The 16,461-nt window shown below is 40.7% G+C and overlaps 1 protein-coding gene and 1 long non-coding RNA gene across 3 annotated transcripts; one reads left to right on the top strand and one right to left on the bottom strand.

The window, feature by feature from the left end:
• The first annotated feature begins 1,800 nt into the window (after positions 1 to 1,800).
• Positions 1,801 to 8,364, top strand: HINT3 (histidine triad nucleotide binding protein 3). The gene is made up of 5 exons (XM_021547099.3): positions 1,801 to 1,973; positions 2,335 to 2,452; positions 3,727 to 3,796; positions 4,585 to 4,711; positions 6,639 to 8,364. The coding sequence occupies exons 1-5, from the start codon at positions 1,830 to 1,832 to the stop codon at positions 6,684 to 6,686; spliced, it is 507 nt and encodes a 168-aa protein (XP_021402774.1). The 5' UTR covers positions 1,801 to 1,829; the 3' UTR covers positions 6,687 to 8,364.
• Positions 8,365 to 9,496: 1,132 nt separating this feature from the next.
• Positions 9,497 to 16,446, bottom strand: LOC110479668 (uncharacterized). 2 transcript variants are annotated; one of them, XR_002466968.3, is made up of 4 exons: positions 16,135 to 16,446; positions 15,579 to 15,792; positions 13,679 to 13,984; positions 9,497 to 13,398 (listed from the first exon to the last, which is right to left on the bottom strand). It is a non-coding gene; the product is annotated as an uncharacterized LOC110479668 (long non-coding RNA). The 2 variants fall into 2 exon arrangements; XR_013339722.1 differs by lacking the exon at positions 15,579 to 15,792.
• Positions 16,447 to 16,461: the final 15 nt, after the last annotated feature.

The raw sequence follows: 16,461 nt of genomic DNA, 5'->3' as shown, positions 1-16,461 counted from the left end.
AAAGAGTTAGCAGTTTACCTGGTAGTTCTTGCTGCTACTCTCAGCTGCAGTGAATGACATGTATCCCCTTATCTTTTTGACCAACCTCTTCCCATAAATCAAAAGTCCATGCACACTTTTTGTATTTCCAGAGTATTCACAGATATTTTTATGTCCAGCCAAGCAAAGCAAAGATGTCTTAAAAGTACATAGTTCTTGGGTTTTATTGGTTTTCACTGTATACAGCAGTGGCATTAAAAGAAAACAAACTACAATTATGTGTGAAGCTGAACAAGTGTGCTATCCATGAGCCTTGCTCTGAGTGAAATGGCAGTAACAACTTTCCTAAAATAACTGGAAAATTATGGTCACTAGTAATTTTTCTCTCAGAGAAAACAAGATCTTGTTCTTGCAACATTAAATATGTGTTTCTTCAGTGGCACTTGGATACAGATTTTTGATACAGGACCGTGTTCAAACACAGACTCACAAATTAGGCTTGTCAGTGGCCAGGTAATTGCAGATGTTTTATTTGGTCCTGGTTTAAGTGCAGGTTTTGTGTTGGATGTTTTGCACAAAGGCTTGCTTTAGAGCAAAGGAAAATCTAGTTACATTTAGAACAGTCATCATTTGTAAACTAAAGATTTGATTTGCTTGTTTGTAACAGGGAAAAGGAGCAGGTTAGGTCATTGCAAAGGAACTGCCTAGCACTGCAGGTTGGCACATCTGGCAAGTTGAGCTGTCTCATGTAGAATAGGCAACTCTGTCCTGTTTGTACAGGCACAGCTTGCTGTTAAAAAAAGCATTTTTTAAAATTTTTTAAAGTCTTTTATCTCATTACCTTTTAAAACACTGTTGCCTGTCACCTGTGGGACAAGTACTTTGTGCCTTTTGAGCTGCATGAAAAATACATTTAAGTTTCAGGATCAGTGATTCTGCAGCTCTAGTCTAATGAAAAGTGCAAATGATTTAAAATAGAAACGATTATTTAGAACTTGAAGGCAAGCTACCCTTTATTAGCTTCAGAAGTAGTTGATGGGAGGAGGGTGGTGAGGCACTGGAACAGATTGCCCAGAGAAGTTGTGGACGCCCCATTCCAGGAAGTGTTCAAGGCCAGGCTGGAGGGAGCCTTGAGCAACCTGGTCTAGTGGAAGATGTCCCTGCCCATGGCAGGGGGAATTGTTGAAATGAGATGATCTTCAAGGTCCCTTCCAACCCAAACCATTCTGTGATTTTATGAAAAATCTTACTTAGACTTTGAATTTGCGTAGCTGTCATGAGCTGGCAACAATTTCAGGCTTATGCAGTTAGAACGAACATCAGATTTTAGCCCTCACTGCTGGGAGTGTAGAAGAAAAAATGTAGACTCAGTTGGAAAAATCTCTGGAATTCTATTAGCGACCCTAAACAAACTGCAACAGCGCTGACATGGTGTTTTAAGATTATTTGTGCATATATAAAAATCCAAGTAACTTGAACTATAGGGGCAAAATGTCTAAATTTTTCGAAGGTTTTTCTTGGTTTTGAATTGCTGGACATAACTTCCTGGTGAAGAACGAGAAAGATCCAGCGTCATAAGCGGTAATTATCCTTCTATCCGCCCTCTTCACTGCGTGTTTGATTTTTTTTTTTCCCTGCGGCAACTCGAATTTTAATGAACTCTGAATTCATTCACATGGCTTTAGTCCCCCCCATTTATATTTTTAAATGATTTTTTTGTTTTGGGTTTTTTTGGGAAAACTTCCCGGCGAGCGCCAGTCGCTGCGCGCGGCGGGCGGTGCCAGCGGGGCTGCGGGGCCGGGCGCTCCTCCTCCGGCGGGCGGGGCCGGAGCGGAGCCGGGAGCGGGGCCATGGCCGGGCCCGAGGCCGCGGGTGCCGCCGCCGCCGAGGGAAGCGGAGCCGGGAATGGCGGCCGCGATGGCTACGACGGGAAGTGCGTGTTCTGCAGGATCGCCCGCCGGGAGGAGCCGAGCACGGCGCTGCTGCCCTGCGAGGTGCGTGCGGCGCCGCCTTCCCCGCTCCGTCCCCGCTCCCTCACGGGCTGCCGGGGCCGCGGCGGCTCCCGGGGCCGCGGGCACCGCGGGGAACGCGCTCCCGCGACAGCGCCCTGCCTTCCGTCCGAGCCGGCCCAGCCCGAAGCCTCGAAGCTGGCGCCGAGGAATGCTGACTGCGGAAGGGCAGGGAAGGCAGGAATCCTGACTGCTGACCGCACCGCGCCTGGGGGCTGCCTCCAAAAAACCCGCAGCTTTTGCTGCTGTCGCGTCAGCTGTGACACCGGGGATATGGACAGTGTTACCTCCTCTGTGCCAGTACCCTCGTCCTAATACACTTTAAAATGTTTGCATCCTTTTTTAGGATGAAGACCTTGTCTGCTTTAGAGATATAAAACCTGGTGCTCCCCACCACTACCTGGTGGTGCCCGTGAAACATATGGGAAACTGCAAAACCCTGAAGACAGAGCACATACCTCTAGGTAAGGCTGCAAGTGCGTGCTTTACCTCAAGGAAAATCATTTTTCACAGCCTAAAATAGGGGGTTGTCAAGTAAATTACAATTTTGGACACGATTTGTAAACAGAAATAGCTGATGTGGGTGAGTAGATAGGCACTTACCCTTTCTGGGAACTTCTATGTGCTGGTCGAGAATGGCAATTCTTTTGTGCAGTTCTAGAAAAACATCGCAGTTTGTGTGGAGTATAGATGCTTCTGCATTTTGTTGGAAGTACAGCTTTATTTTTAAAGCATTTATATGCTGCTTCATTGCATTGTCTTAGATGTGCATATGAAATTCTAAAAGCTTACAGAAGTATTTTACAACATGAATACTTTCAGATAAGTGCTGCATTATTTGTCAGGAATAAAGGGAGAGGCAGATGAAAAAGGAAAATGATGTTTCAATTAACTTTAAAAAATTTTGAAAAATAAAATTCTTAAATGTTGAAGCCATTGTTTATTGTTCCTAGGCTTATTTTGGGTTTTTTTTTTTCCCTTTAAGAAAAGGGACAAAATTGCCCTGGAATTTGTTTCACAAGATATGGCTAGCTAAGTATGTTGAGTAACAGAAGAAACTGCAGCCATGAAGAAATTACACCTTAGGGAAATTACAGGTGATGCAAGAAAAGAGTTATAATTACATTTTGCAAATCTTGCATCGCTGTATTTCTCTTGTAAACATAGGGTGGTTTTCTCCAGAGGAAAAAAAAAACTTCTGTATGTGTTTGGTTCAAAGCAATTCCTCTGACTTCTGCCTTGAATTTTTGTATTGGGGTTACTGCATTGTTTAGTGATAATGAAACTATGTGCTAGTAATAAGAAATACTGACAATTTTATTTTAATTTGAATTTATGTACCATCTCAGAAATGTACTCCAGGCTTCACAGGTTCTGTAGATCAAAGTCCTGTAGCTGCGTAGAGATAGAACACTGGAGTTAGTGTAAAATCATTATTCTGACCAATCAGTACTTGCTGGGTTTTTTTAATAAGGGTGTGGTGATAGTATGGCTTTGGCCAAAGTTCTTATAATAATATCACTCTGGAAAGCATTGCAAGTCTGGAAGTTTGTATCAGTAGAAGTTTTCAAGGAAATCATTGCACACACTCTCTTGATTGTCTTTTCTTTGACTAGGAGTAGTTACAATGTTTAGATTTTGAAAAATCCATGTCCGTGATCTCAATGTAGATTAGTCTGTTGAAGTTAATATTCTAAAGAATACCTTTTTAAAATGAAATGTATTTGTGTTTTAACAGTGAAGAGAATGATGGAAGTGGGAAAAGCTGTTCTCCAGAAGAATAATTTTAGTGACTTGAATGATGTAAGGTATGTAATAGAAACCTTCCATCTTCTATTGAGTGTGCTTTTTACTTTTCTGAATGTTACTTTAGAGATGGTGGCAGAACCTGCAATGTGATTTATGGAAGAAAACAGGTCTACCTTTCACTTATTGCATGAATTCTCAATTAAAATCTGCTGGCATTGAATATAAACTTTTTTTTTCAGATAAGGTTCTGGCACAAATTGGGTTCCAGCTCTGAGATTCTTTCTCAAACACATCTTGAAGTAGGGAGGGCACTTCAAACAACTTACCAAAGAGGCTACTCTTTAATTATGTGCTGCAAATATGCTCTAAATCCTAGATGCTAGAAGAGAGGTAAACTTTGGCCTTTTGAAGCAGGACACCACATTGTGTTTCAGTCATAACAGAATTCACTGGATTTTGGTGCTGGATCCTTCAGTTTTAAGGCCCTTGATAGCTGAAATAAACTAACATAATTCGAGCACTGTAGAGGAATAGAGAGTCAGCTCTTCATGATGAAAATTGAGAGTTGGCTTTCCAGCTGAAAACTAGATAGGATACGTTTAAGATACTTTTTCTTTTAACTCCTTTTAAAAATGTGTCTTAAATACACATGTGAAGCAGGAGATTAATGACCTTTTGAAGAGCTTTTTGTGGTATAATTAAATGGCATGTTTTTGTTCTTGCTTCTGTGTATCTCATAAATGCAATGAGTTGTTAGTTCTGTGGATTGTGTTAAATAACCTGCGATGTTCCACTTTTTGTTGAATTAAAATTACCACTATCTTGTACTTCTTTTCATTTTCTGAAGGATGGGTTTTCACTGGCCACCGTTCTGCTCGATTGCCCATTTACATCTCCATGTCCTGGCCCCAGCCAGCCAGCTGGGGTTTTTATCCAGGATCTACTACAGAATCAATTCCTACTGGTTTATCACGGTAAGTGTAAGGCAGGTGAGCTTTGCCATAGGTTTTCAGTTGTGAGCTGAAAATGCCACTTCTTTCTAACCTTTTAACTGTCTAAAAATTCTCTGACTAAGTATTTTTGTTGATGCTTTAATTCTCAGTTATGTATCTTTTGTATTGACTGAGAAAAAATAAAGGCAAAAACCTTAATGTTTATACTTATAAACATTAAGGAATGGAGTGCTAATAACAGCAAACATTACAATAGTTTTGGATCTTGCCCAAGGCTCCGGCTCTGTGATGTGTTTCTGTGACACTTTGTAAATATTTGGGTTTTGATATAAAAGGCTATATTCAAATGTGATGGACTGTTTTGCACATAACCTGGTTAATCCCGTGTAGGTGAAAACAAATCTGCCTAATGACTGCATTTATCACTTCATGTGGTTTTTCTCATCCTGTCATCTTTAGACTAGATCTAGTGCCTGCTTTACAGAAACATTGTTACTGATTTATGTCAGTAGAGATTAGCAATGAAACTGAACTGACACTGACTAAAGCACTTTCACAATTGCTTTAGAGATCTAAACCTCACTCTCACTGATTTCATACAGCAAAGCACCTGTCCTTGCAAGGTAGCTGCAGCATCCTGGTACCATTGCACAACCCCAAATCAAAGTTGCTGAAAAAGGTCTGTCTCATCTAAAGAATATAGACAGCTTCTTAAAGAGAAGAAACATGGCTTCTTTACAGTGGGACCTTTCTGAATTTCACTCCTAGCTCAAAACCAGCAGATGTGTCTGCTGTGTTATTGAGAATCTTATAAATATTTGTCCCTCAAATACATATCACTGTGTAGTTTTGCTGCTTATTATCTTGGATTAGTTCAGGCAGATCCGTACTAAGTCTTATCCAGTATGGATGCACTTTGGTATTTTGCCCTGCTGTCAGGTTGGAAAATGTTCTTGGGTTGGTGATGGTTCTGGTTTTTTTAAATTACAGTGTCCTGAAAGTGGTACTTGTTTAAGAATGCAAAACAGGATTCAGATAATATAATTTTCAGTTGCTGCATGCTTTATGTAGCTTTATTTGTAAATAAACTGCAGTAATCACTGAAGTCGTGTTGAGTTGCTCCTACCTAAAGTATCTGATTGCATTTTTACTGTCTGCATTTATAAAATTTAAGCTTTTCGCCTTAATGTAGTTCCTTTGGAAATCTTAATAAAGGCTCAAGCACTAGATCAAATTAAAAGATTAATTCAGTAGGACTGGCAAAAAAGCAAAGGCTGACAGTAAACTGATCTGTTTCAGAAGTGCCCCTGTTAGCCTCCATGTGCCCAGTCTGGCTTGCTTGTTGGCAGACTTCCTCCTGCCCTGAGCCTTCCTGAGGGCTCTGTTGAGCTGGTGCTGTGACGTGTACAAAGTACAGCTGTCCCAGTTCTGCCCATGATGCATATATAGCCACACAACAAAAGTGTGTGTTGGTGCAGTGCTGTGACCAAAGGATAAGGTAGTAGCTCATGACAGGAGGCACACACTTGAACGCCCTCTGTCCCTCAGCAGCGTTCATGGCTGGTGGTGCAGCTGGGTGGGTGATGAGAGGTCACAACACACAGTTCTGGAGTGGCTCACAGAGAGTCCCAGGTCTCACCACTGGGCTGTTCTGAGCACGGCTGTCTTCTGAGGACTATGAAGTCAGTGCTTTAACAGATCTGCTGTTCATTTGTTCAAACCTCCTCTGACCTCCATAGGTTGTTTCCTCTTCTGATCACCTCATGAGTGTTTGGTGAAAACTGTGAGTCTGCTGTTGAAAGGAATTGTTGTATTCTGCTTCTCCTGTACACTTAATCTGTAAAAGGGAAAATCAATTTCTCTGTTAGTGTCACTATTTTTAACATGGAATTTTCAGTAAAATGAAGGCTCATGGTGTAGTTAATATATTGCTTTCTCTCTTTCATAGGCTGAACAACTGATTGAGAGACTGCAAAATGAAAATGCTGCCAGCTGAAAGCTTGTGTTGTCAGCCAGTTTGGTCTTTGAGCTGTGATTTAAGGTTGCGCAGTTTGATGTTGCCAATAGTATCCCAGGATAAAAAAAAGCTTTAGTTCCTTATGAGAAAATACACACAGAATTTGTAGCTGCTAACCTAATTCTTCCATTTGGATATGTCAGTCTGTATACTTCCCTGGCAATAGCATAATGTATTTTAGTTAAAATTTTAATTTAATTTGTGTAGATGCATACATTATACACACACATACAGGCAGAGAGCTCGTCTATTAAAAGGCAAAGTGTAGCAGCAGAATGTATTGCAACCAAGGAACAAGTTACAAGTAACAGCATATGAATAATACCAAAGTGAGTATTTACTGCAGAATCAAGCTTTCATTTTCAAGATGCATTGTTCTGGATTGCAGGTAACATTTCAAACATTTGTTCCCACCTGCATTTGTATGATGTGTTACTTATGCCTAGTGATGAGTAGGTACATTGCTGAAAGTACAGTACTGACTTTCTGGTACAAAACCACTTCAGTGTTACCTGACTTGCTTGCATCACAGTGACACATTAAACATGAATACAATATGTGCCCAAAATATGATAATGCTGTATAACACAGAATATAGTTTATGTGTAAATAGACCTAAAGATTTTCTTTCCCTCTTATGTGCACAATGTTTGAAATGAGTTACTGTATGTTAACAAAAATGTGAAGAGTGCAAAAGAATGGTTTTAATATACTGCTCTTCTGCATGGCAGTAGATAGAAAAGTCTAGATTTTCTGGTCTTATTCTTACTGCAAGTCCCTTGCAGATTACTAATGCCTTGGCTAAATTTGGATTCTAAATGAAGTCATAAGAGAAGCTAGTCTGAACTGCAGTGTGTGTGGCACACTTACATAAGAGCAATGTGATTTGACTTTGGGATAGCAGGGACTCAGCCCAAAATTGGAACATGCCAAGTTGCTTAAGGAACCCTGAACATTTGCCTTTGCTGCATGACTCTGATCAGGAATGCTAGCACTTGTTTTTCAGTACCATAATAAGGCAGACTGTTTGGCAAGTTAAAACACCAGAACACATGGAGTGGATTTTCTTTGTTCACAGAGCTTGTCTTGGTGCTGAACTAACCAAGTGCCCTTGCCTAATGCATTCAGATGCAGCTGAGGTGAGAACATCTGTTGCACCTGCAAGCTTCCCTGAACATAACAGTCTGGTATGTTTTCCATGGATCCAGCACCTGTTGCCTTAGTGATACAATGTGTTGTAATATTCTTACAGTACTTCAGAGAGTCTGCACCCTTCTGAAGAACTGCATTTTCTACCTGTCAGAGTTTACACCTCTCTGTCTGTAAGATCTTCCTAGTGTCTTGTTGTATATAATAGTGGGCACTTGCATGTTATTTGCAGCCCTTCAGGGTTTTAATTTGTTACATTTGGTAGGAAAAGTGTGACTTAAAGCCACCGAACTTTGTGCAATAGATGAAGCAGTTTGAGCTGGTTCCTAACTTAGTGAAATACCTGTACATTAAGGACTTTCAAGAGTTAATACTGTGTATGTGTTCTGATCTGTAATTAATTTATGTAAGTGTACTGAACTGTGACATGTAATATTTAAAATATCAACATGACCTGTTGTCAGAAAGGATTAATAAATGCTAATCTTGGGATGATTTTCCATTGCAATGGAATAGTTGACTGTGAAGGTTGACTCTAGATAGCCCTTTGCTCACTCTTCATCCCTTAACCCAGTGGGGTGGGAGAAAAGAAAGAACAAAATGAAAAAACTCATGGGTTGAGGTAAGGATAGTTTAATATGTGAAGGAAAGAGGAAGAAAGCAAAGGTAATCACTCATGACCTCCCAGAGGCCAGCCAGTAGCAGTGGCCCCTCACCCCTTCTGAAGAAAGAAGCCCTTTCTTCAGCTTTGATTCCAGACGTTATATATAATGGAATATCCCTGCTGGCCAGTCTGTCGGGTGTGCAGGTTGTGCTCTCTTCAAGCTTTTTGCCCACTGAGGGCAGGCAGAGCAGGAGAAAGAAAGCCCTGACATTGTCCATGCACTGCTCAGCAATCACCAGAACTGCTGTGTTACCAACACTTCCAGTCACACCCAAAATCTGGGATGCTCTGAAGGAAGTTACCTCCATCCCAGCCAGACTCTGTGTGTTGTCAAATGTATATGAAAGCACAAAGGCCAACTTTTATGTCTCAATTTTGGAGAAGGGCCCCACTAATGACAAGACTGGAAAGGTAAAAATTTGGATATAATGTCACTTCCAGAGTTTTGCTGATGAGAAAGATGGGGATATCCTGTGTTCTCTGACAGCAGCAGACAGGGCTCAGAACAGCTGAAACAGCAAAGCACTGAACAGAGGCACAATAATTACTGAGAGGAATGCTCGGCCTCTTGTTAGTGTTTTTCAGCACAGAACTGTGTTCTGTTTTCCTTCTGCATTGACAAGAATTCTTGGACTCTGAAGATAATTGTTTTAATTAGGTGAAGAAATACTTTCTGGAAAACCTAACCTAGTACTTCCAATATGTTACTGAATTACTGGCTAGCTCCTGGAAGAGACAGTGGGCAGATACTATTAACTTTGACACTATCTTCTATAGAAGTTTTTAGTAATTCTAAAACCAGAAATCATCTCTAGAGCTTTCTAAGGAGCAAAGATCAGTAGGGAGCATGAACTCAGCAGTTCTTATTCTCCAAGAGCTGGGAGAAGCCAAGCAAAGTGGTTTAGCCACTGTTGCTGGCTCTGTTCTTTGATCCAGTATTAGCAGCCTCGAGAAAAGCTGCTTTTTTGACCTCATGTTTAGGAATGACAAAGCTTTATTTGTACTGTTTTGCTCACTTGTTTTACATAAACTCCCAACCTAACACAAACCCAGAGAATAATGCTTTCATGGTGAAAGGATGAAACAGATACACATAAAATGCTGTTAAATATAAAAACAAATTGTGCTTAAACTGGTAATAATGGCTTAGACTACTCCAAAGTCTTTTTAAGTGTGAATTGTAAATAAAAATAGGAGAATGGGAGCAAACCAGTGAAGATGGTCTTTGAAATCTGAAAAACTTGTAAATAATAAAATGCTGCATAAAAACTCTTGTCATTTCAAACTAATGTGCAATATTTATTGAAATGGTGACAGTGCCTTCAGTGTTTGACAAAACAAACCACAGATAATCCCTATATGATATACAGTCCAAAACAGATGCAGAGTTTACAGACTTCAGGTGGAAGGAGGGCAAACACCACTGAGGTAATCTGTCACAAAGTGAAGTTTAGGAGAGATTTAAACAATTGAAAGATGCTTAGTAGGGCAAGAACACCTTTTAAAAAGGTTGGAGTTTACTTACTTCTCCAAATAATCTGTAATACTAAAATCTGTCACATGCTACAATTTTTGCAAAAACAATAAATTCTGTTCCATTTACTCTAATGGGAGCCTGCTGAAAAAAACAAACTGCATGTTGAAAAGTTTAAATTCGTATTTCATCTGTAGGTGTTAATCTAATCACAGATAAAGCATAATTTTGTAAAACTTGCAGCTAAACTGAGTCATGTGCGTTAGACATAATGCATTCATGACTATACAGGCTTCAGGAGTAATTTTTTATTCTAGTGTACCTGTGGGCAAGCTGACCAGTTCTATTATCGATCTTCTAGTCTTTTTTTTTGAAATACTGGCTATTGCTGGAAGCACAAGCCTGGATTTGTCAACCTGTGTGCTGAGCCAGTTTGGCAGCTCGGTGTTTATAATCATTACATGGGCACACAGAAAGATTTCGGTTCCATTTTCCAGAATGCTCATCTAAAGCTGGCAGGTTGGAAACATAGCTCTGTAACTGTTTAAAAAAAAATCCCTCTATAAATAATAGTTTTGTTATATAGTAATCCTTGGTTCTATTAAAAATAAAATAATAGAGCAAGCTTTTTTTTAGTTGCTTATAAAGTAGGTAAGACCATGTCATTAAGGGCTTGCTCTGCTTCTGTTTTGATCAGAGGTGTACTTAAAGTGCTTGTAGATGTGCTCAAGCATCTACCACTTACATGGCAGTGACAGCCTGGATTGCTGATATTTAACTATTTGAACCAGCCTTAATTAAAATGGAGTAAATCTATGTGAGCTGAACTTGCATCTTATGGTGCTCAGGCTATGTACTATCTCACATGTGTGTCATGCAATGAATTATTTGTACAATGTCCAACATTGGATTATTATTGTATTATTTTTCCTGATAGTGCCATTCCATTAGTCAATTGGTGACACTTGAAGTGCCTGATGCTGCTTCCTGCAAGTTATTGAGCTAACACTTCAGCAGAACTGAGAGAATTTCAGAATTGTTAGAACTAAACAAAATTCATTCCATATCTGCACTATAAAAAGCTCAATTTGTATTGAAATCTGAATGCATGTAAAGACTTCCTCTAACAGGAGCTGAAATACCCTGAGAGGTGTGCTCATATCATTTGGCAAGAAATGCTTTTCCAAAAAGAGCAAAGCATTTTAAATATGTTAAGGTCACAAACTACATGTCCTTTTTCATCTGCAAGATGTAGATCTGTTTAGAAAGAAGCAGTAGGTTTGAAACCTAAGGGAGCACACCAACAGTGCCTGGTGCAGCACATATTCCCCCTTTTCCTATGGGGTAAAATTATGTGGTGATTAAAATCCATTCTCTACCTGCATCTGACTGTCCTGTTCCCCAGATATACTTATTTCAGCACATTAATTAATTCATTTTTTTTCTTCTTTTCATTGTCCTTTCACCAGAAAAAGAAAAAAGGAGGCAGGAAAATAATGAAATCCTCAGCCAAAGACTTAGAGTCAAATCCCCATTGGATGAAAATATCAAAACAAAACCCCATTCTTTTAGGCTTTTTGCAACAGAAGTTCTTTTATATAAATAGCATAAAATTACACATCACTGTTATCAAGTTCCTAATTTATATTAAATTTTAATATCCTTTTTATGCAAGAACAGTATCTTAAAGACCCATCAAGTAGTATAGTTAATACCACATAGAATTTGCACTGCTAAAAATTAGAACTTTAGATTTCTAATGATACAGCTTTATTGGTGGGAACTATTGTAAATACAGCTTCAGATTACTTTTCATAGCACTATTACAACTATGTTATATAACCAATCCTTTATTTTTCTTTCTAAAGAGCTCACAGCTGTGCTCTGAAAGCAGGTAAATGAGGTATGGGACCGTGCTGCTATACTTTCATTTACACAGTTGGTACTGTAGTATCTCTACTCTCCCATTGTGAAAAACATTGCTACATTTTGGTGAAATAAGAGCCTTTTTTTTCCTTATGAATGCACAGGAGCCCCAATACAGAGTATATGCTGACTTTTGCATCTTTACATTGTGGCACTCCACCTTCTCTGAAGGGATATGGCTGAATTCACCAAAAAGAGCTTTGCAGAGCTTTGTGGACTTCTGAAGCATTAGAAGAACAGAAAAGGTAAAGATGGTGTGAAATAGAAAGCAAAAAGAACGAGAGACACAGAAGGTTTGGAGAAGATATGATTGTAAGATTAGGCTATTAAATACCAGAATCAGTGCAGCTGTCCAAAATCCAAGCAAGATGCAACTAATTTAGGACTAATGAAGTATCCTTGCTGTGATATTTTTGTAAGTTTGGGAATTACTATCTACTTCATGAAAATAACTTCCATTTATTCAGTTTAACCATGTGAAATTGAACCTAAAATTTTGCTATATACCAGGCTCTTTTTTTGAAGAAGTATATGAATTCCCTCAAGAGTTTTCAATTCCACATTCTACAAATCCCATTCTCCCACACAGTAAGTATTTCACAACCTGCAGCAATCAGTGGTGTAGGATAGCAAGTTAGTAATTTATACTTTCAGCAACGTAAAAGCAGCAGGCCAGCAGTTATTTGAAGAACTCGCATATACTTGCTAGTAGATGATAATAAGGACAATCCAATGTCAGCATGATGGAGTAGCTCATAATCTGTGATTTCTGTTCAAATCTCTACCATTTTTATAAAAATATCCTCGCCCATTTCCTCTCCTGCTTGTGTCCCAGTAGGTAGCTGAGTTGAAATTCTGTAACCAAAACCTGTGAAGATGGTGTCTAGATGTTTTTCCAAATGGAACCATTTGGCAAAGTTCATTCCAGGACAAAGCCTTATTGTAGTAAAGTGATGACCACATCATCATCTTTTCCTTGCCAAAGCATTTCACCTTCAAAATTAACCAGACCGTGTTTTCTGGCTCTTAACAAGATTCCCACTACTTTATTGGAAATAGTCACGTATGTTTCAAACAGCTGCCCGAATGTCACTCGCACGTGTCCGTCTTCTCCCACCTCTCCAGTTCTTCTGATGATCGAGCACAGCTCTTCTACTTCCTTACCCACGTGTGAGTGAGCATCTTTCCCTCTCTGCTCTGTCCGAGACCCTTCAGGGGGTCTCCCGTAGGTAGGATCTCCTCTGTGAGTATGTGCGGGTTTAGACGCAAGCCTGTCATCACTGCTGAATGGATTCTTCCTCTGATACTCAATGTGATCCTCTGCCCAGGTCTGCCAACTTTTCCTCAGGTCACCCACTGCACTGGTAGCTTTAGCAGTTTGACCCTTTTCTCCTTCCATTTCTGAAAATGTTTTATTGGCACTCAAGCAGCAAACGAATCAGTGACTGCCTGTAACTGGTTCCTGTGTGCACTGTCAGCTGCGAAGGAAGAACAACAAATCAGCCTGGTATTTTTTGGAAGAGTTTTGCCCGAGTGAGAGGCCAGGCTGCTGAAAAATAGGTTAAATATCTGAAAAATTTAAGTCCATTAATAATTCAACAGCAATGAAGAAAGTAGAAGTGATTCAGGTGAAATTCAGAAGTAATTTAGGAACACCGGGTAGTAAATTACGCTTACAGGATTACACGATGCTCCACTGATCCCGCAGTTACCGAACAAAACCCGCAGCCTCCGTGCAACACATAGTGCAGTACTCACTCCTCTTGCGGTGACGCCTTTCCAAGAACTTTATCCTGGTACCCGGCAGCCCCGCTGACTTCCCAAACAATCTGATGGAGAGCTGGCTGAGCTGCGGAGAGAGCAAACCATTCCCGAGCGGCAGCAGCGGCACGCCAACCCGTGCACAGGGGTGGGAAGCCGCCCTCCGGCCTGAACGCTGATTAAAGGTGGACAAATTCACGACAAGCTTCCCTCAGACTGTGCAAGTTATTATACACAGAAAATATTATCTGGAGCCGAAACGCCAATACATGGTGGGAGCAGGGGGATTTTCCTCATCAGGCACTGCACGGAGAAGTAAAAACCCAGTTAGCGAGGGCGTCTCTGTCTGCAGCACCCTATTTAGTGAAGGAGAAAGGCAGAATAGATTGTTCTCCCTTAAAAGGCTGTGCTGCAGGGCCATGGCTGCCGGCTACAGCCGCGGGCAGCCGAGGGGCAATGCCTCACCTGCCCCTTGATGGGCAGCTACGCGGGCTGCCCACCGCCTGTGGCAGTGCATGCGCTCGGGGTATGGCCTGACTGTGAAGAACATGGTTATTCGGGTGAATTAGAGACAAACTTTTATATCCCTACAGAGATCTGAAGGTGCTATAGCCATGTCTTTGCTGGGTCGTATGGTTCGCCTGTCGAAATACACAAGCCGGGGTTTCCAGGTAGCACATAAGTAGAGTTGATACTTCTACCGACATTTGAAGTTAAAACACAGGATTAGTGCTGGATTTTCTACGGGGAAGTGGACAGAAATGCAAATTCAGAACAGTTAACATCTGAATTACAGATTAGGTATTTCTGTATTTTGGAACTATTGTTGTTTTAAAAGTAAGTCTTCATGAGCATTTGCCCACGTACATATGTTGGTGCTGTTGCACGTGAACCCATGCACAGGGACAGGATTCTTTAAATTCCCCAGCAGAACCTCCAGATCAGTCAAAAACCACTTGTGTTGCCTCTGGGTCTAGAAGAGCACACAAGATGAACATAGAGTGGCAGCACAATCGCCAGAGAAGGGAATTGGGAATGATAAGCAACAGTGCACATGAAGTAATGGCTTTTCATTCATGGTCTCTCACTTTTTAAATTGAGACTCATGATTGTTGTATATTACCATTGTTATATTTTTTGTGAGAGGAAGGTGGTTAATTCTAGCTTCCTGGTTAAATTTCAAGTTGAGTAATTACACTTTGTATATATAAAATTCCCCTGAAGGCTAAAAAGTGTAATTTTTTTTCCTTTCCCTCCCTAGAAGAGTTAAGAGTTATGTAATGCTTTTAAGATCACTCCCCACATCCACACTAACAAACTGCTTGATTCTCCTCAGTGGCATTACAGGAACGTATGTTCTGTTTCCAAACACAGCATCTGAAAAGCATTTTGTTTTTATGTGAGAATCAAATACTCCGTAAATCTTAGTAATGTACATCCACTTTCAAACTAAGTAGAGCAATATGTATACACTGCCAGAGATTATGCATGGAAAAAGCAAGAAAAAACTAGGGCTTTTGTTAAAGTCTTCTGTAGGAAACAGTATCAGGTTTCACAGGTAACAGGTATTCACCTCGAGAGAACAGGCAACAATGCCCCGAAGGTAAAGCAGTGCAGATAAAGTAAGCAAAAGCCAGTTTCAAAGAGATTAAGCTTAAAAAAAATACTAACAACCCCTTCTAAGGAGTTTCTAAAATGGAAGCAATACAGCTAAGAAATTTAAAGTGAAACAGATTGGAAAAATAAAAGCGTACTTCTTCCACTAAAGCTCTCTCAGCAATTCCAAGATTTTGTAAGCAACCTCAGATCCGCAGGGTTTGTCAGCAGTTCAACAATGTGTTTATTGCTCTGTCTCAGTATTCAACTACTGAGGTGAACAAGCTGGACCCACATGTACCTCTTTTCTTTCTCTTCTAGGAAAGTTCACGTTTAGGTGACAGGTCACTTTAGATTACTTTCTTGTCAATCATCAGGGCTAAAGCTTCACCGTAAACTCAGTTTTGATTACTGCAGGAAGGGATAACTGGAGAAGCTGCAGGATGGGATTATGGAGATGCATCAAGAAGGTGTCCCGTGCAGTGCTCACAGGTCATGAGCAAAATCTTACCCATCTAGAAAAGAACCCAAAAAACTGGGGAAAAAAAAAAAAAAAAAGACCCAAAAAAACACACAAACCTAACAACATCAGCATATAAAACATAGAACGTGTTCAGTGCTGAGCTGGCCTGGTCCTAATAAACAGTTTACCAAAATCCGGCTAAGATGAACCTTTCAGATCAACACAACAGGAAGACCAGTGAGTATGGGATTACAATTATGAAAACTAGATATTAAAATAAAGCATAATCCGCAAGACAAACCCCTTTTTGCCCCTCTGCCGGACCGTCACACCTCTGCCCCTTTCCTGGGAATGTTTCTCTACCTGCTGCGACACCCACGCCGCCGGCACTGACCTCCTTCCCACGGAAAAAGGAATGCGACTCCTTTGGCATCTGTTAATTCTTAATGTTATTTAATGCTCCAGATCCTTAAATGTGGCCGGGAGAGGCCGCAGCGCGCCCCAGACAGTGAAACACCCCTGAGCGAGCGTGTCCCCAGTGTACACGAAGCTATTTATAAACCACACGCAGGCTGCAATGGCACGTGGCGTGCGTGATACAGCACAACCAAGATATAACTACAAGGAGCATGAGAAGGAGAGGAAATGAGCAGCGACTCCCGAAGAGTTCGCGCACGCCGCGCCCCGCTCCGGGAGCGCGGGGGTCTCTCCGTCACCCGCC

This window comes from Lonchura striata, chromosome 3 (assembly GCF_046129695.1).
Source record: "Lonchura striata isolate bLonStr1 chromosome 3, bLonStr1.mat, whole genome shotgun sequence".
In the NCBI taxonomy this organism is placed as follows: Eukaryota; Metazoa; Chordata; class Aves; order Passeriformes; family Estrildidae; genus Lonchura; species Lonchura striata.
The sequence above is the reverse complement of the archived record's forward strand: the minus strand, read 5'-3'. Positions and strand labels throughout refer to the sequence as shown.

Bases quoted from the DNA above. Each gene is read 5' to 3' on its own strand.
- HINT3 (XM_021547099.3), top strand. From the start codon at position 1,830: ATGGCCGGGCCCGAGGCCGCGGGTGCCGCCGCCGCCGAGGGAAGCGGA. The intron at 1,974-2,334 runs GTGCGTGCGGCG...ATCCTTTTTTAG, and splicing joins CGGCGCTGCTGCCCTGCGAG to GATGAAGACCTTGTCTGCTT. The intron at 4,712-6,638 runs GTAAGTGTAAGG...TCTCTTTCATAG, and splicing joins ATTCCTACTGGTTTATCACG to GCTGAACAACTGATTGAGAG.